We start from the raw sequence: 17,320 nt of genomic DNA, 5'->3' as shown, positions 1-17,320 counted from the left end.
TGCGGCTGCATAAATGGTGCAATTAATACAAAAACTGTTTTTATGCACATAAAAGATTATTTTATTGCAAACAAGCAAAAATGAAAAGGAATGAGCAAATACAAGAGAATGAACTGCTAGAAGTCCAACAACTTGGTTGGCGTTAAGGACACAGCTTTGGTTACTTTTTTCCTTGCCGCCATTCCTAGGTTTGACTTTTAATCACCCGGAAACAGAGAAACCCAGCTTCCCCGCCAAGCACAGTGTGATCTCGAGCGCATGTTCCAATACCTTCTTTCCTTTATTTACAAAGATAACAGGAATACAGGAATGGTCTAAGCACCAGCTTTAAAAACAGTGCAGCCAGTATTGGGTCCCATATTACAGGCTGGGAGCGTACACAGCCTTCTGCACAGTTGTGTGCCTAGGGGTACCCTTTGTAATGGAACTGCAGAAGCTTCTGTGCTTCCTGGTCGCCACGTGTGGGATAATGAAAGTACTTCATTTTCTTTTGTGATAGTAGTCGGGCTTGTGTGTCTATAGCATGCACAGAACACTGGCAACAGATATAAATATTCTATTGTGTTTATAGTCGCCACATAATTGAACTCCACTGCAAAACAAAACACATGGTTAAAAGACATTTCATTTATAACGCCAATAGCTCCAACTCCAATGCAAGACCAATTGCATTGCAGATGCTTGTGATTCTTAAAAAAACTACTTAACTGATTTATAGTAAATCATAAAAGCACTCTTTTTAGACCAAGATCAAGTTTCCTGCTAAACTTGGTGTAATTCCAGTCAGCAATTTTTGCAGTAATTCTTTTTAAAAGGTCTATTGAAATTGCTTGGGGATATTGTGTTTTGGGACCCCCCTTTTTCTCAGCGCTACTCAACGGATCACCCTAAGAATTTCCATGCACAAACTAGACAAAAAAAGGTACCTTTTTTTAAAGTTTTGTGAAGATTCATCAAATGGCGCCAGTTATTCAAAATGAAGAAAAAAAACACTTTCTATGGAAATGCAGACCTAACTAGAACTACCCAGTTGCAACCATTTTATATATATATAAATATATTCACCAAAAACTAAAGGTTACAGGGACGTTATAGTTAGGTTCAGCTTTTACTCACAAAACAATAGAAATGCAGCAGTTCTAGTTATCTCAAGAAACTATAACTGCAATGCACTTTTCTCCTCAATTATTATACTGCAAATGGTGCAGTGATTTTACCAATGATGTCATAGAAGCTGCAAACTCTGAACATATGGGTATGTGTTAAGAGCCCTCAGCTTTAGAACCAGCCTGTTAAATGTGCATTTCGCCTTAGAAAAGCCATCACAAATAGCCAGGGGCCCTGGACTAGCAGCTAAACCCATCAAAGGCTTATCTGGGCAATTGGGGAGGACTAAAGGCACAATGGGCTTGGAGCCTCAAGGGTTAGTCGATGTCTCAGAAGTGGCCCGTCCAAGGGCAGCGATCGGGTAATTTAACTGGGAAAGCGTGAGTCCAACGCCAGATGCGTGACACTTGCATGGGCGTAGGAAGTGTGGGGGACGCGGGGGACATATCCCCCCCAGATTTTGGAGTGGGGGGGACACGGGGGACAAAGGAATTTCCCTCTCCTGTGAATCGCAGGGCCATTAGCACGCGAAAGCGCATAATGGCCCTGTACTTGACTTGTGACCTGCCTCAAATTACCTGTGATCAGCTGCATGCCTGATAGGGCTAAAAGGGATTAACACCCCCCGCCCCCTCCCTTCAACCCCCTTCTCCCTCGTTGTGTGTCTCAAGCCGGGGCTGCTGCAGCTCGAGTGTCTGTGCGCTCTGCTGGACAGTGTCTGGTGTCTGCCTCTGTCTCTGCTAACATGTTTTTCACAGGTCTTTAAAAGACCATTTATATTCATTTGGAACTGGCTAAGAAGGCTTTGTTGTTTTGTTAACTTATTCCAGAACCCCCTGTGTCCCCACTCCGCCTATTCTCTATTCCTTACTTACTTAATTTTATTTTTACTGTCACAGTAGGAGAATGCATTTAATGAAAAGGCATCTCACAAGTAGGGAAGCCACCTTTCCAAAAGAAAAATACCTACCATTTGTTGTTTGCAGAGTCCGCAAGAGAACTTTTTGTTGAGAATATATTGTTGCTTGATTTTTGTTGTTGTAATTTAGTCTTTAATGTTGGTTTTTCAGGGCTATAACACTGCTTTGTTGGAATCTTTTAAACCTGAATAACTATTTTCCTGTGGAGGCATTCATTTTTAAAAATTGAGTGCAATTCTAACAGTTTTAAAAATGTACACGCTTTTGTTTTACTTGCATACTGTGATCATTATTGCTTAGCTTCAAAATCAGTGTTCAGCCGTTGAAGTGCTTGCTCTTCCACATGCAAAGCGCGGTCCCATTTTATGTTAGTTTTCAGTGCCTTATGGACAATGCAGTTTAAAGACGTGCAGGCATTCTCTCTGGGATTTGCAGCTTGGAGTTCATACCCTGACTAATGAACCTCTGGCAGTACCCCAATAATTTGACATTACAGTCTCAAAGTTTGGACACCAGGGGTGGGGGAGAGGGGGTGGGACTTGACAACTTCTGCAACAATAGGAGCTAGAATCAGGATAATTTCTCTCATTGTTGACCTCTGTTAATGTTAGTTTTTTCTGACTTCACTCACACTTTGTTGATGATAATTGCTCAGAAGTGACCACAAGCATGTGTGAGCACTGTTAAAAGATTCTACAAAACCAGAAACAAATTTGTGGAGCAGTTATAAACATGCAGTACATTTTTCATTGAAACGAGTTTGATTACTTTCAGTTATGTGCAACATATGTTCTGAAGCGGATATCTGTTGCTAGCAAGGCTTGCATTTTGTAAATTCAAAGAGAAAAACGTTATTGACCAACGATTTTCTTAGGATGCAGCCAGGCAAATGTGAACCTGAAACCATGTTTTTGTAGTTTACCACAGTGGTGACCAGTATGCAATTGATGCTTGAACTCCTGTTCGGCTTTGCAGTTTTCTAGTGCAGGGGCTACTGCGTCTGGAGCTGGCAAGAGTGCCTGTAACATGTTGGAGACCAGAAGACTATTTCTATGGCACTCAGCATAACAGAGTAAATGATTTTGCGGATTCAAAGCAGGCAAAGAATGGAGGGGGATTGCTGGTGAAAGGGTGCAAGGTCAGCAGTCTATGTATGAAGTTGTATGGAGGCTTCTCTACTGTGGCACAGAACGGAGAGAAGGTCCCATCCCCCACCTGATACAGCAGAGAGAGGAAAGGATGGCACCCCAAACTGAATATTGGTGAGCAGGGTATGGTCCTCAGAGAGAGCAGAGGAAACAGGCAAAAGGAGGACTCTGTTGGGACTGGACAGTAGAATTTCTTTGTAAATGAATCCTTTGATTTCCCCGTTTGGCATCCACTGCCATGTTGAGAGAACTTCCGACAAATGGATTTTAGGTCACACCTGAAGCTGCTTTCATAAGATATACAAGTTTAGTAATTTCCTTAGGGCAATAAGGCAGTGCTCCACATTCCCATCTACTGGCTCGTAAAGCACTGTTCACATTTGGTTTGCAGTTGAATGTGATTTTCAGAAGTAAGCAGGGAGCACCTACTAGGACGAGTCATACTGTGCACTCCAATTGAAACTCAGGAATTGTGTTCAGAAGCACCTCCAGGCAACCAATGGTGCAACAGGTATGCTAGAGGATGCTTGAAGACATTATAAAAATAAAGGCAGTGAGGCACTCAGCACGACAACATCAGAGGGGAGGGTTATTTGGATCTGATGCCGGTTTGCTGACGATGTGCTGAGATAGTGGAGGAAATCAAGTGATGGAATTCTGGGGGTGGGGGGGGTCTCCCGTTTAGAGGTGCGTGTTCCCCCTGTGAAGGTAATCCTCATAATTGTCTCGGGATGCTGGGACCCTGGACATGGATGACTTATGAGTGTGCAGCTCATGTATGTCAAGTAGGATGTGTGTGGAGTTTAAATGCTAGAGGAAACTGTGGTCTCTCAGGAATCCATTTTGATTTCCTGTACTGGCGAAGTGGATAAGGTAGTGGTTGTAGAGAGCCTCAACATCATTCTGAATTAAGGGTTTCTCCAATGCATTACTAAAGTCCTCTGAGGTGGACCAGACTCTATGGATTGGAACGAAGGAGACAAAGGTCCTTTTGTAGTGTTGAGAAACCCTTTCCCCCTCCATCTCCATTCTTCCCTAACAGTGTTACCAACAGCAAGTTGAGGGAAATTGAATGGAGAAGCCTCTCCATCTTATGAGCCTTAGTTTTAGGTCCCCTCTGACAGGAAACCTCCCAGATAAGAAACCTCCCTGATATGAAACACCCAACATAACCTTGCCTTCCTGCTGGCACTGAAGCAAAGGCTATGGCTGTAAGAAATACACCAAAGACGGGGACTATCTGAAACAGCTCACAGAGCTGAGTTTTTCTTCTGACTTGCTAAAAGTATGGGGCAGAAACCACTAGCCAATGTGCCAGGCTTTCCCTGGAACCAGAATCTGAGGTCCCTTACAAGTGGAGAACGAGAAACTCTTCTGTGCGCCACGGTATGGAGTCACTGACTGACAACTCCACTTTGCTAGGTGCTGGGAACAGAGACTGGAAAGTTCTGCAACCTGCACTCTCAGGCTGTGTTGTGATATATTGATACCCTGGTGCCCCTGCAACGTGCCCAGAAGCAGAAGTGTTTGTGACGGCTAAGTACTCAAAAAATCATTTCCTCCTGTGATTCCGCCCCTTACCCCCTCAAATAAAAGCCAACGTACCAGTAGCTGTAATTGGATTTATGTAGCGCTTACTCCCCCTGGCAAGGCGTGGAGTTCTTTACGACAAGTAGAATGCTACTCTGGAACACAAGGTTAGTGGTTAGTTCAGTGGTTATTGTTAATTATTGTGATTAGTACTGTGCTCTCAAGGAAAAGTGCATACATTTACACCAATTATTTTGTGATGTATTAATACCAGGTGGTGTGCTCATTCGAGGAGGCTCTGTGCTTTTAGGTGAATGGTTGGTGAGGTAGATAGGCTGGTAGAGATTAGTTAATGTTGCATTACAGGGATAGGGTCTTAAGGAGGAGAGGTTGTAATTGATGACATGAGGTATCAGCCAATTGCTGAATTACAATAAGAAGGATTGAGACAGAGGAGGCCATTCTCAGAAATAGAAGGTATGCAGAGGATGCAAGGCCAGAAGAGGGTCACTCAGGAGAAAGAAAGGAGAGGAATCAAGCAAGAGTAATTAAATGTAAATTTTTCATGCAGGGTTGGGGAACATATTGGGAGAAGGCTTTCTGAGTTAGCAATTAGTCAGAGAATGTAGGCTGTAGCAAGAAACAATATTACACATAGAGCTCCATATCCGAGGAAGATAGCTTAAACATGTGATTCTGAGTGCAGACATCATTTAAACATTAAGAGTTCAATCCTGCTGTACGCCAAGCTCTGGGTAGCCTTTTTAAGCATAGTCTGGAGTATCCCAACCTTGGTACGTGGTCTGTACACTGCACAGGGGAGCTGGCACAGACAAAAGAGAAGTTCTCATGTAAAGGTCTTTCTTCACTCTTCTGTAAATAGATGTTTTCACTTACTCAATAAAAATAATTTTTTTGTCACTGGTTGAGATTGCCTCTCCAGTATGCAAACATATGTATACCCTGTTTAATCACCTAATCCCGTCCAAGTGTATGTTGTGTGTAACTATTGTAGTACATACAGTATACATGTATGCAAAGCAGTGATGAAGGCCTATGTGTTCCATTTGGACATCCCAAGAATGTTTCTGTTCACAAGTCATGGGTGAAGTTGTTTTCCCAGACAGTGGAAGTGTATCAGGATGCAAAAGGGAGGCTTGATGTTTAGAAAGTCTGACAACATTTGTCAGTCTCAACAGAATAAACCAAAACACCTTGAGAAAACTGGCCATAAACCCAGATTTCTTACAGCGATCAGTGGTTGCTTTGACCCCCATTTGGATCACCTCTGTGAGGCAAGGTGGGATCTTCACTTTGAGTGTTGGGTTCCTGCTTGGGATTGAGCAATATCTCACACTGAAAACCCCCCGATCATCTTAAGATACAGTGAAGCAGAGCCTCTTCATCTACCAGAGTTTAATGGCATACTTCCTTCAGAGGCACAAGTATGCGCACCAGAAACCTAGCCTGTCTCGGCCAAGTCAGTGCACAATCACTGAGTCGGACTGCCTTGTGTTGTAGGGATGACACACCACTAAAAGCAGCATAGCTTTCAACCTCGCTTGCAAACAGCAGACGGGGCCTGCAGATGACTGTGAAGACGGAAACAAGGTACAGTGCAAAAGCAAGGCATTGCAGCAATAACTTTGGAACACATCACTCTATATCACTATCCATTGGGAGGGTCAACAGAGTACAACTCAGCAGCCTTTCCCTCCTGCAAGAGTACACGGATGCCAGTGCCTTTTAAATAGCACAAGTCAGTACTGGCTGCCCTCTGCTTATGGAAAAAATGTCTTACTATTTGCATGCCATATTAATGCCCTCTAACATTTATGTACAGTATTGAATTGTGTGTTGAGATGAAGTGATTTTTCCTCTAAGTAAACACCCTTGATGGACAATTATTGAAAACACACACCCACCAACACACACAAACATCCACACACACACCAAACCCCCCTTTCTCTTTCTCTCTTTTCGCAGTTAACTTTGTTTCCAACAGAAAGGTAAAGACCCAGGACATCAGTGATAAAAGCCTATTATTGATGAAATCGGAGCCTGGTAACCTTTCATTGCTGTGGGATTCCTGAAAAATGTGCAATTGCAAACTGAACAGTGTTTTTGTCACAGATGTAGCACCTTTGTAACTGTAACTTAAATTAATACCCACACCAAAGATCCTTTTGTGGGCCCTACTTCTACTAGCACAAATGTAACTAAAAGGCTTCAGTCTGTGGCCAGGCTCTCTACTGTGCATATACAACCCACAAGTCAATACAATGCTGAGTTGCTACAGGTGTCTGGGTATACACCCTGCATTCAGACACCTCACCCCTCATTCTCATCACTCACCCTTCATTTTCACGCTCACCCTGCACTCACAGCGATCACACTGCTCACCATGCACTAACGCCATTCACCCTCCTCCTACCCTGCACCCACTTAAGCATACCTCTTACCCTGCATGCACATGACACTCCACTCACTTGTCATTTTCACTGCTCACCCTGCACTCACATCCATCACACTGAACTCACGCTGTTCCTGTCTACTCGCACATTCATCCTCCTCTTACCCTGCGCTCACACAAGCACACCACTTACTTTGTACTCACAGCGACCACACTGCACTCATGTCCCTCACGCTGTTCTCCCTCCACTTACCCTGTGGTCACATGAACACACCTTTTACCCTGTACTTACAGTGATTGGGCTGCACTCACACCACTCACGCTTTTCACCCTGCACTTACACGAGCACACCACTCATCCTGCAATCATGTGCCGCTTCAATCACCTGTCAGTCTAACTGCTAAATTTGCAGTCTCACTCAAGCAAGCACATTTCTCACTAAGCATTAATTTCTCCAACTCTGCACTTTCACCCGCACCCAAACTCATATGTCACAACACTTACCCTGCAGTCACTCCTCTCACCCTACTCTTCCACTGTCACATCGCTCACTGTGCACTCACATAGGCATTCCTGTCACTTGCACAGCTCACTATTCACTCACATCTTCACACACATCTTCACTGACATCTTGACTTACATCTTGGCTCCCATGGGCACAACATTCACCCTGAACTCATATTACACAAACAAACACAGCACTCACCCTGGAGTCAAACCTCTCACCCTGCACTCACACAGGCAAATCTCTCAGCCTGCATTCATCAAGGCACCCTTTTCATCCTTCGTGCACACAGGGACAATAGTCTGCCGGAACACATCACTTACTCTGCACTAACTACACTCCACATGCACTCACCAGACACTCTCACAAATCACCCTTCACCCTTGCCGCTCACCCTGTACCACACACAGGCACACCACTCATCCTGTACTCACACCACCTTGCATTTGCTCCTATCACTGCACTCACTCCTCCCACCCGACACTCACATGGGCCCTCCTCTCACATTGCAGGCACGCAGCTCACCTGACACTCACAGTGGCAAATTTTTCACCCTACACTCTCGCCACTCATGCTACATTCACTCACACTATTCACCATCAACTAGCACTTACATGAGCACACCTCTAACTCTACACATATACAACATTTTACAACTCTCATGAATCTACAAATATTTCTACAAAGGCACCCTTAAGAATAACTGCTCTTTCCATGGTACTACATGCCTAATTAATCCCATCTACACCAAAGGGGCTGGTGAAGGAACAGAGGGTGGACTGACAATGTGTGACGGCACGAGGAGGGAGACTAGGGCGGAGGCTTTGGGATATGGTGCTGGGTTGAAAAAAGTGTGACAGCTTTAGCAATTCCTGGCTTTCCATTTACTACAATGCTTCATCCCGAGACATGTCGGTTTGTTTTTACATTGCAAGTTGGGTCTCAAAGAAACTAAAATGTAAAGTGTAAAGGATGCAATTCCTAGTTGTCGAAGAAGTCCAGCATTTCATTAGTTCAGTTGGATGCTGTGATACTACATGTTAATACTGTAAACTGCTTGATCCACAAATGAAACCAAATGTAAGCCTTGCAGAGCTATTTTAAGGAAGTGCATTTTTCATTCATATCATACTTGTAACAAACATTGACAAAGCAATATATTACTATTTTGAATAATGTATAGAGAATCTGTTTTTATTAAGTTTCCCTAAAGGGTAAGGCAGGTAAAGCAGTAGCAGCAGGGCAAGCTTTTCCAACACAATAAAAGCAAATTTACTAATTGAAGTGTGAGTGGCAGTGTGTGTGTTTGTGAGAGTGTGACAGAGTACAATGTTACAAGAGTGCAAGAGATATAGTGTGAAAGTGTGTGAGAATGTGTGTGTGTGAATGTATGCATGCTATGCCTACAGAGGGATTTTTTAGAGGTACCCAAGACTATTGCTGCAGTATCCATGGTCACTTTTTGGCACTGTCATATTGAATGTACTCATTGGCATACGGGGCTCGACCATGAAAAAATTAGGACCTTGGCAAAGTGGAAGGTATTTCTGACATAAGACATTTGAAAAAAATTCAAATTTACTCCTAAAAAAGCCAGGCCTCCTTGGTGCGCCTTGAAAGTACTGGAATATTTTAAGAATGCCCCATAAGGGTCTGCCACGTTTTAGAAATGAGATCCCACAAATTACAAAACATTGTCAGGGAAGAAGTCAACTCTCCCTTAAATCTTCTACAAGAAACTTGGTAAATTGTTTTGCTTGCTGCAATCTGGGGGAAGTATCCCACCCCACCAATTACATGGATGATTTTCCTCATATAATGGCTATAAGGTTAGGTCTGACCCCGTTTCAGGAAATGCTTGTGCTGCCCCATTGCTGGGAGCTTGACAAGCTTTAGGGCAACCGCACCTCGCGTTGACTTTGATGAGGGACACTGAGTTTAAAAATAATTTTTGTTTTAAAAGCAAATGAACTTCCTTGTGCATCAGGCAGTTTTAGGGCAACAATAAAAATGTCAAGATAACTCTAGTGATTAATGTTCCTACTAGTGAGAGTTCGAAATTTTGTCTAGTGAAAGTTTTGGCTCATCGTAAAGTAGTGCGGAGGGTTAATTTGGCTGCTGCAAAGAACATGTTCCATGCAGATCACAAACTTGAGTGAACTATGAGTAGCACTATGAACAATAGACATGATTTTTCCACATTTGGTCTAAGTACTTTATGAATGCAAATAACAATAAAGCATAATGTGACTAGATTCCTGCCTTTCTCAATATTTTTCTTCAAAACTATCCGAATATATTCGTTTACGGGGCGTACGGTCTCATGCAATGGGCGATTTGTATAGGGACGCTGGAAAGTCCACAAGGTTGTCCCTGTCCCCCCCAGAAATTTAGTGTCTCCTACGCCCCTGGACACTTGGAAGGTACTCCTGTGACACATAGGCATATTCCGTGTCTTCGGGTAGTCAAGGGCGCCGCAGAGGCGCGGGCACGGCCCCGCCCGCTCTGCAGACGCTGCAGCCAGCCGAGCAGGCCCCGGTGCCACACCCGGACCGCGGGTCCCGCTCAGCCGAGCCCAGCCCGAGGCGCGCGTGCGGCCGGGGAATGTTTAGGCGATCCAGAGGCACGTGCGGACTCCGCAGCCAATCAACGGCGCGCAGCTGGGGCTAGCGCTGGGATTGGCTGAGGTCCGGTCAATGCTCCAGTCCGACGTCACACACACAGCACGAGCCCCTCCCGGCGCGTGACGACCGGTGCTGACAGTGGGCGGGATCCGTCGAATGTAACCCCAGTACTTCCGGGTCGCCTGTGTCTGATCCCATGTGCGGCGAAGGTTTCGGCGGCGACGTGACCCGGAAGTACTGGACTGCGGGCGAGTGCGGATAGGAAGCGATCGGTGGCGGAGAGCGGACGCTGGGCTGAGGCGAGCCCGGGACCCCGCGGAGCCGCCACACATGAAGCGCCGGCATGAGCCCCCCCGGACACGTCCTGTGCACCTGGAATGGCCGCCTCTGGCCGGCCAAGGTGAGGCGGGGGAGGGACAGCGAGGACCCCGGGACGGGGAGCGGAGCGGGCCCCGCCGAGCCAGTCACAGCAGCGCCCCCTCGGGTCCTGGCTGAGGGGATCCTGCACGGAGGGGAGGGGTCTGACCTGTCCTCCCCCCTCAGGGCTCACCCTCAGGGGCACTGGGGGTCCTGGGTTCAGTGGTCCTTCCTGAGGGGTTCTGACCTAAGCAGCTGCAATGACCTGCTTCCAAGGCCTGGAGTGAGGGGATCTGACCCATGCATCCTCCCCTGAGGTCTCACACACAGACGTCACTGGAGGCCCTGGATGAGGAGGGTCCTGGGGTGAGGGGGTCTGGCCCATGCATCCTCCCCTGAGGTCTCACACACAGACGTCACTGGAGGCCCTGGATGAGGAGGGTCCTGGGGTGAGGGGGTCTGGCCCATGCATCCTCCCCTGAGGTCTCACACACAGACGTCACTGGAGGCCCTGGATGAGGAGGGTCCTGGGGTGAGGGGATCTGACCCATGCATCCTCCCCTGAGGTCTCACACACAGACGTCACTGGAGGCCCTGGATGAGGAGGGTCCTGGGGTGAGGGGATCTGACCCATGCATCCTCCCCTGAGGTCTCACACACAGACGTCACTGGAGGCCCTGGATGAGGAGGGTCCTGGGGTGAGGGGATCTGACCCATGCATCCTCCCCTGAGGTCTCACACACAGACGTCACTGGAGGCCCTGGATGAGGAGGGTCCTGGGGTGAGGGGATCTGACCCATGCATCCTCCCCCGAGGTCTCACACACAGACGTCACTGGAGGCCCTGGATGAGGAGGGTCCTGGGGTGAGGGGATCTGACCCATGCATCCTCCCCTGAGGTCTCACACACAGACGTCACTGGAGGCCCTGGATGAGGAGGGTCCTGGGGTGAGGGGATCTGGCCCATGCATCCTCCCCTGAGGTATCACACACAGACGTCACTGGAGGCCCTGGATGAGGAGGGTCCTGGGGTGAGGGGATCTGACCCATGCATCCTCCCCTGAGGTCTCACACACAGACGTCACTGGAGGCCCTGGATGAGGAGGGTCCTGGGGTGAGGGGATCTGACCCATGCATCCTCCCCTGGGGTCTCACACACAGACGTCACTGGAGGCCCTGGATGAGGAGGGTCCTGGGGTGAGGGGATCTGGCCCATGCATCCTCCCCTGAGGTCTCACACACAGACGTCACTGGAGGCCCTGGATGAGGAGGGTCCTGGGGTGAGGGGATCTGGCCCATGCATCCTCCCCTGAGGTATCACACACAGACGTCACTGGAGGCCCTGGATGAGGAGGGTCCTGGGGTGAGGGGATCTGACCCATGCATCCTCCCCTGAGGTCTCACACACAGACGTCACTGGAGGCCCTGGATGAGGAGGGTCCTGGGGTGAGGGGATCTGACCCATGCATCCTCCCCTGAGGTCTCACACACAGACGTCACTGGAGGCCCTGGATGAGGAGGGTCCTGGGGTGAGGGGGTCTGGCCCATGCATCCTCCCCTGAGGTCTCACACACAGACGTCACTGGAGGCCCTGGATGAGGAGGGTCCTGGGGTGAGGGGATCTGACCCATGCATCCTCCCCTGAGGTCTCTCACACAGACGTCACTGGAGGCCCTGGATGAGGAGGGTCCTGGGGTGAGGGGATCTGACCCATGCATCCTCCCCTGAGGTCTCACACACAGACGTCACTGGAGGCCCTGGATGAGGAGGGTCCTGGGGTGAGGGGATCTGACCCATGCATCCTCCCCTGAGGTCTCTCACACAGACGTCACTGGAGGCCCTGGATGAGGAGGGTCCTGGGGTGAGGGGATCTAACTGTGCAGCCTCCCCTGAGGTCTCACCTGCAGAGTCACTGACTTGTGCAGCCTCCCCCGAGGTTTCTCCCTCAGAGGCACTGGGGGTCCTGGGCTGAGGGGTCTGACCTGTGCAGCTGCAATGACTTGCATCCAAGGCCTGGGGTGAGGGGTCTGACCTGTACATCCTCCCCTGAGGCCTCACCTGCAGTGGCACTGGGGTTTTGGGCTGAGGGGTTCTTGCTGAGGGCTTATGTAGCTGCAGTGCCTTGCATCTAAGACACGGGGGTCCTGGACTGTGGTGGGTCTAACATGTGCAGCTGCAAGACCTTGCATCCGAGGTCCTTGTACTCCTGGGCTCAGCGGGTTTGACCTATGCAGTCTCCCTAAAATCTAACCGACAGGGGCTGAGGGGCCTGACTTGGCAGCTGCAAGGCGTTGCATCTGTGGCAGTGGAAGTGGAGGGTCCTGGCTGTGTGAAAGGAGTGTGGCCTATGTAAGGTTAGGTCCCTCCTATTGTGTTGTGGTGTGTCTCTAAATGTGTCGAGATGGCTCTGGGACACAGCGCCTAGACTTTGTTTTTTCAGATCATTGTTGTAATTAATGTCTGATGGTCCAATTGGCTCAATTAAATTGAACCAAGAACACTACTCCCAGAAAGCATTGATGTGAGATCAGAGAACTGTAAAAGTTGTCCCGGTGGCATGAATATCTTAGGGTAGATTGCAGAGCCTCGCCTCCGTTTCTCCGCCCTGAGAAGGATAAAGTGAACTCCACTGAGAGCAGTCCTTGAATAATCTACTCACACTCTCACTATGACAGGTTAGATTTTATCAGGGTGAGCTATTTCTTGGGCTTACTGGCCATTTTTGGCAAGATAGCTTGAGCTTGCAAAGAAAAGGTGCTCTGAAAGTGAATGAGCAATAAATATTCATTTAATTCTTGTTTTTATTTTCTCACATTTACTGTGGATTCAAAGTAAGGAGCAAATGCCATTTTACGTCTTCTTACAAATTGCTCATTATTTACCCTGGATTTTGCAATTTACTTTTCTTTATTTTGCTTCAAAAGTAGATGATTTTGTAAAGTTAACTGTCTGACAATCTTGCTTGTAGCACACATTTAAATAGCTTGTAAATGAACTGTACACATTTTTCTTTTTTTAAATAATGGGGGAAGCACTTTTTAGGTCTCGTAGAGAGACCTAATGCCGTCCATCCACAAAGCTGACTTTTTACGATCCGGATTTTTTACGAGTGCATGTGCTCTCTTGCACGAGCTTGCCCGAGCCATCTGCCTGCCTCCTGCCTTGAAGGCAATCTGCTTCTCCGCCTACCTGGCAGCCAAACGCTCTTCAAAGGGTTTGCTCCACGCCCCCGCCTGCACCACTCTCCATACTTCTCCTCCCACCTCCCACGGCCGTCCTTTCTGCCCGCCTCGCACACCACATCAAAGCGTCCAGATCACAGCCTGTGCCTTCTCTCCCTACCCTTAACCCTGCCCCCACCACCTCTCGATATTGCTGCTTGTTTTTCGTGCGTTCTTTCTATATTCTGTTTTATCTGTCTTTGCCGACCTTTTTTCCTCTCCTCCATCTTTTATTCTTTCTTCTCATCCACCCTCCTCTCTTCACTGTTTCCTGCATTGTCCGCCCATATTTGCTCCTATTACCCGTTCTCTACTTCTGTTCTTTTTCTTGTTTACATTTCACTGTCTGTTCACTTCTGTCTCTGCAGTAAATTTGATCATAATATCAATAATATAATAAAAACGAATAATAGCATTAAATTTTTGCTCTAGAACATTCCACGGTTTCTGCATCTTTGCACCTGTGTACATGTGTAACAGTTGTTACTGTTACCTAATTCAAGGGCCCTCTTGTTATACGTATTATTATTGTTATTAATGGTATCTAAGACGCTTCAACAATATGCCACCACAAAGCTCCAATAAACTATCAGCTGGGAAGGATATAGCCTGACGGCTAGGGCGGCCGAGCTCTAACCTGGGGAACCAGGTTCGCGTCTCGGCAATGACGCTCAACATCGTGTGATTCTGGTCAAATCCCCCGTGCCTAACAAAAACGAATGTGTCCTTTTGTAACGCAACTGGTGCTCATGTAAAGCGCTCTGATGCCGCCGGGTCACGTTTGTGCTATGTATAACTCCGGCAGAATATTTTTTAAAGCAACGTGGTTCTTTAGTTTGTTCTTTTATTTGTTTAGCAGCCTCCTAAGAATGAAAGTCAGAGGACAGAGCTATAGAGACCCCAAAGCTCTCCGAGCTCCCTGCATCCGCCGGCCGCTCATGGCAGCCTCCACACTTGCCCCAAAGCGAAAGGCACATTTGCACGGTGGCAGGCGTCACAAAGAAAACCCATCAGTGACCCAGGACATGAAAGACAGAGAAAGGCAGCAAGAATTCACTGGATGCCAGTCCTGCTGTGAGCATTCCAGGGCATTTCTTGGTAGACTGGGCAGTCATTCACCAGTGTATTGGCTGATGGAATATATCCATTTGCCCGTTTGCAAGTGCGATCAGGTGACAGTGGCCGGGATGGCGAGCATTAGTTACCCTTTGGAAACAATATGATGTGCAAATAGCTGCTGGACCAATCCAACAGGCTATTTACGGGCTGCCCTTAACATACACACAGTTGCATGACCTGCAGCTGTACACATTTCTTATGAGTTCATTACGTATACGGTTATGAAAATATATGGTTAGTCAGAAAATTGCCAACACCTCCCCAGCAGTGGTACAGCAAGGATGCTGTGAAACCAAAAGCAAGAAAGGAAACTGGGTACACTGGTTGGGAAGTAAAAGCCATTATTGGCGTGCAGTGGGGCCCTGGACCCACTAGCTTCCCGTCACACTGAACTTTCTGCACTTATTATACTAGCCACCATGACCTGAAGTCTCAAATATAGACCACTAGTTTGGATAATACATTTTGCTAGAGGCGGGTGCACTGATTCCCTGTTGAAGCCTGCATCGCCCACATTTAGATGTGTAAATGTCTTTTCACAGGACTCGCAATTTAAACTATTCACTGATTTAATTGCTCCTTGCCTCTACTTTTGCAGGAAATTTGCATTTTTCTTTGCTATCTTGTTGCCAATGTGGTCTTCTTGTCAGCATACTTTATCAAGAGTATTGAACAATTAAAACACATCTACTCTGGCCATACTTGGCTCAGTAAATCAATTATGCACATATCGCTTGCCTAGTTATTGTTCAACCCTCATCAAAAGTCCGATTAATAGTTCGCCCAACTTCAATAAGATGTCTTTGCCAACAATCCACTCAAGGCAGTGGTAACATGGGTGGCTTGTAGCCTGTCACTTCCATTTGGTCAGTCGCGATCAGGTAGCAAGCCCCTTTACAGGCTGACTTAATGGAGAGCCTTCCCATTCCTGTAACAAGGGGACTTTGACACCCCACACTTGACCTGCAGGCCTCCAAACACCATGTGGAGGGGAAGAAGCAAACTTCTAATAATCTGGGATGAGAGGGGGGGGGAGCAGCACCTACACTTGCAATAGGCACCACCGTAGGCGCTATATAGGAAAGTAAGAACGTTGCATGCTTGTTCTCGCGAGGTTTGTGGTTGCAGAGACTGTGCCTAATCTGCAACCACATGAAAGGGGCCCTTCGAGAGGGGGTGCAGGGAGACCCATCGTCTTCACACGTTGAGTGTGTGTATCTTCATGAAAGGATTTCTAAAGACAAGATACAGAGCTCCCGGCCCATGCCCTCTGCGGCCCACCCCCCCTTCCAAGGAGCAGGTGGCTCTTGTAACCCGCAATGTGGAGGCTGAAAAGAAAATGTCTGGACAGGTGGCATCTCATTCAGAGCATCACTGGGAAGGCAGTCTGGTGAGGTGCAGCGGGGGGCTCCTGTATCAGCATCCACAGACCGCCCAGCCATCACCATCCACAGACCGCCCAGCCATCACCATCCACAGAACGCCCAGCCATCACCATCCACAGACTCTCCCAGCTATCACCATCCACAGACTCTCCCAGCTATCACCATCCACAGACTCTCCCAGCTATCACCATCCACAGACTCTCCCAGCTATCACCATCCACAGACTCTCCCAGCTATCACCATCCACAGACTCTCCCAGCTATCACCATCCACAGACCCTCCCAGCCATCACCATCCACAGACCGCCCAGCCATCACCATCCACAGACCGCCCAGCCATCACCATCCACAGACCGCCCAGCCATCACCATCCACAGACCGCCCAGCCATCACCATCCACAGACCGCCCAGCCATCACCATCCACAGACCGCCCAGCCATCACCATCCACAGACCGCCCAGCCATCACCACCCACAGACCTCCCAGCCATCACCATCCACAGACCTCCCAGCCATCACCATCCACAGACCTCCCATCAATCACCATCCACAGACCCTCCCAGCTATCACCATCCACAGACCCCAGCAATCACCATCCACAGACCCCAGCAATCACCGTCCACAGACCTCCCAGCAATCACCATCCACAGACCGCCCCAGCCATCACCATCCACAGACCCTCCCAGCCATCACCATCCACAGACCCTCCCAGCCATCACAATCCACAGACCTCCCCAGCCATCACCATCCACAGTCCTCCCAGCAATCACCATCCACAGACCGCCCCAGCCATCACCATCCACAGACCTCCCAGCCATCACCATCCACAGACCTCCCAGCAATCACCATCCTCAGACCGCCCCAGCCATCACCATCCACAGACCGCCCCAGCCATCACCATCCACAGACCGCCCCAGCCATCACCATCCACAGACCGCCCCAGCCATCACCATCCACAGACCGCCCCAGCCATCACCATCCACAGACCACCCAG

At 48.3% G+C, this 17,320-nt stretch overlaps 1 protein-coding gene across 1 annotated transcript in view; it reads left to right on the top strand.

Moving 5' to 3' along the window:
- The first annotated feature begins 10,398 nt into the window (after positions 1 to 10,398).
- Positions 10,399 to 17,320, top strand: part of PWWP3A (PWWP domain containing 3A, DNA repair factor) — a 91,008-nt gene continuing 84,086 nt past the window's right edge. Inside the window, exon 1 of the mRNA XM_086946669.1 lies at positions 10,399 to 10,647. Coding sequence (XP_086802795.1) covers positions 10,591 to 10,647 — 57 coding nt within the window. The 5' untranslated portion in view covers positions 10,399 to 10,590. The remainder of the gene's footprint in view (positions 10,648 to 17,320) is intronic.

This window comes from Lissotriton vulgaris, chromosome 12, assembly GCF_964263255.1.
Source record: "Lissotriton vulgaris chromosome 12, aLisVul1.2, whole genome shotgun sequence".
Lineage (NCBI taxonomy): Eukaryota > Metazoa > Chordata > Amphibia > Caudata > Salamandridae > Lissotriton > Lissotriton vulgaris.
The sequence above is the reverse complement of the archived record's forward strand: the minus strand, read 5'-3'. Positions and strand labels throughout refer to the sequence as shown.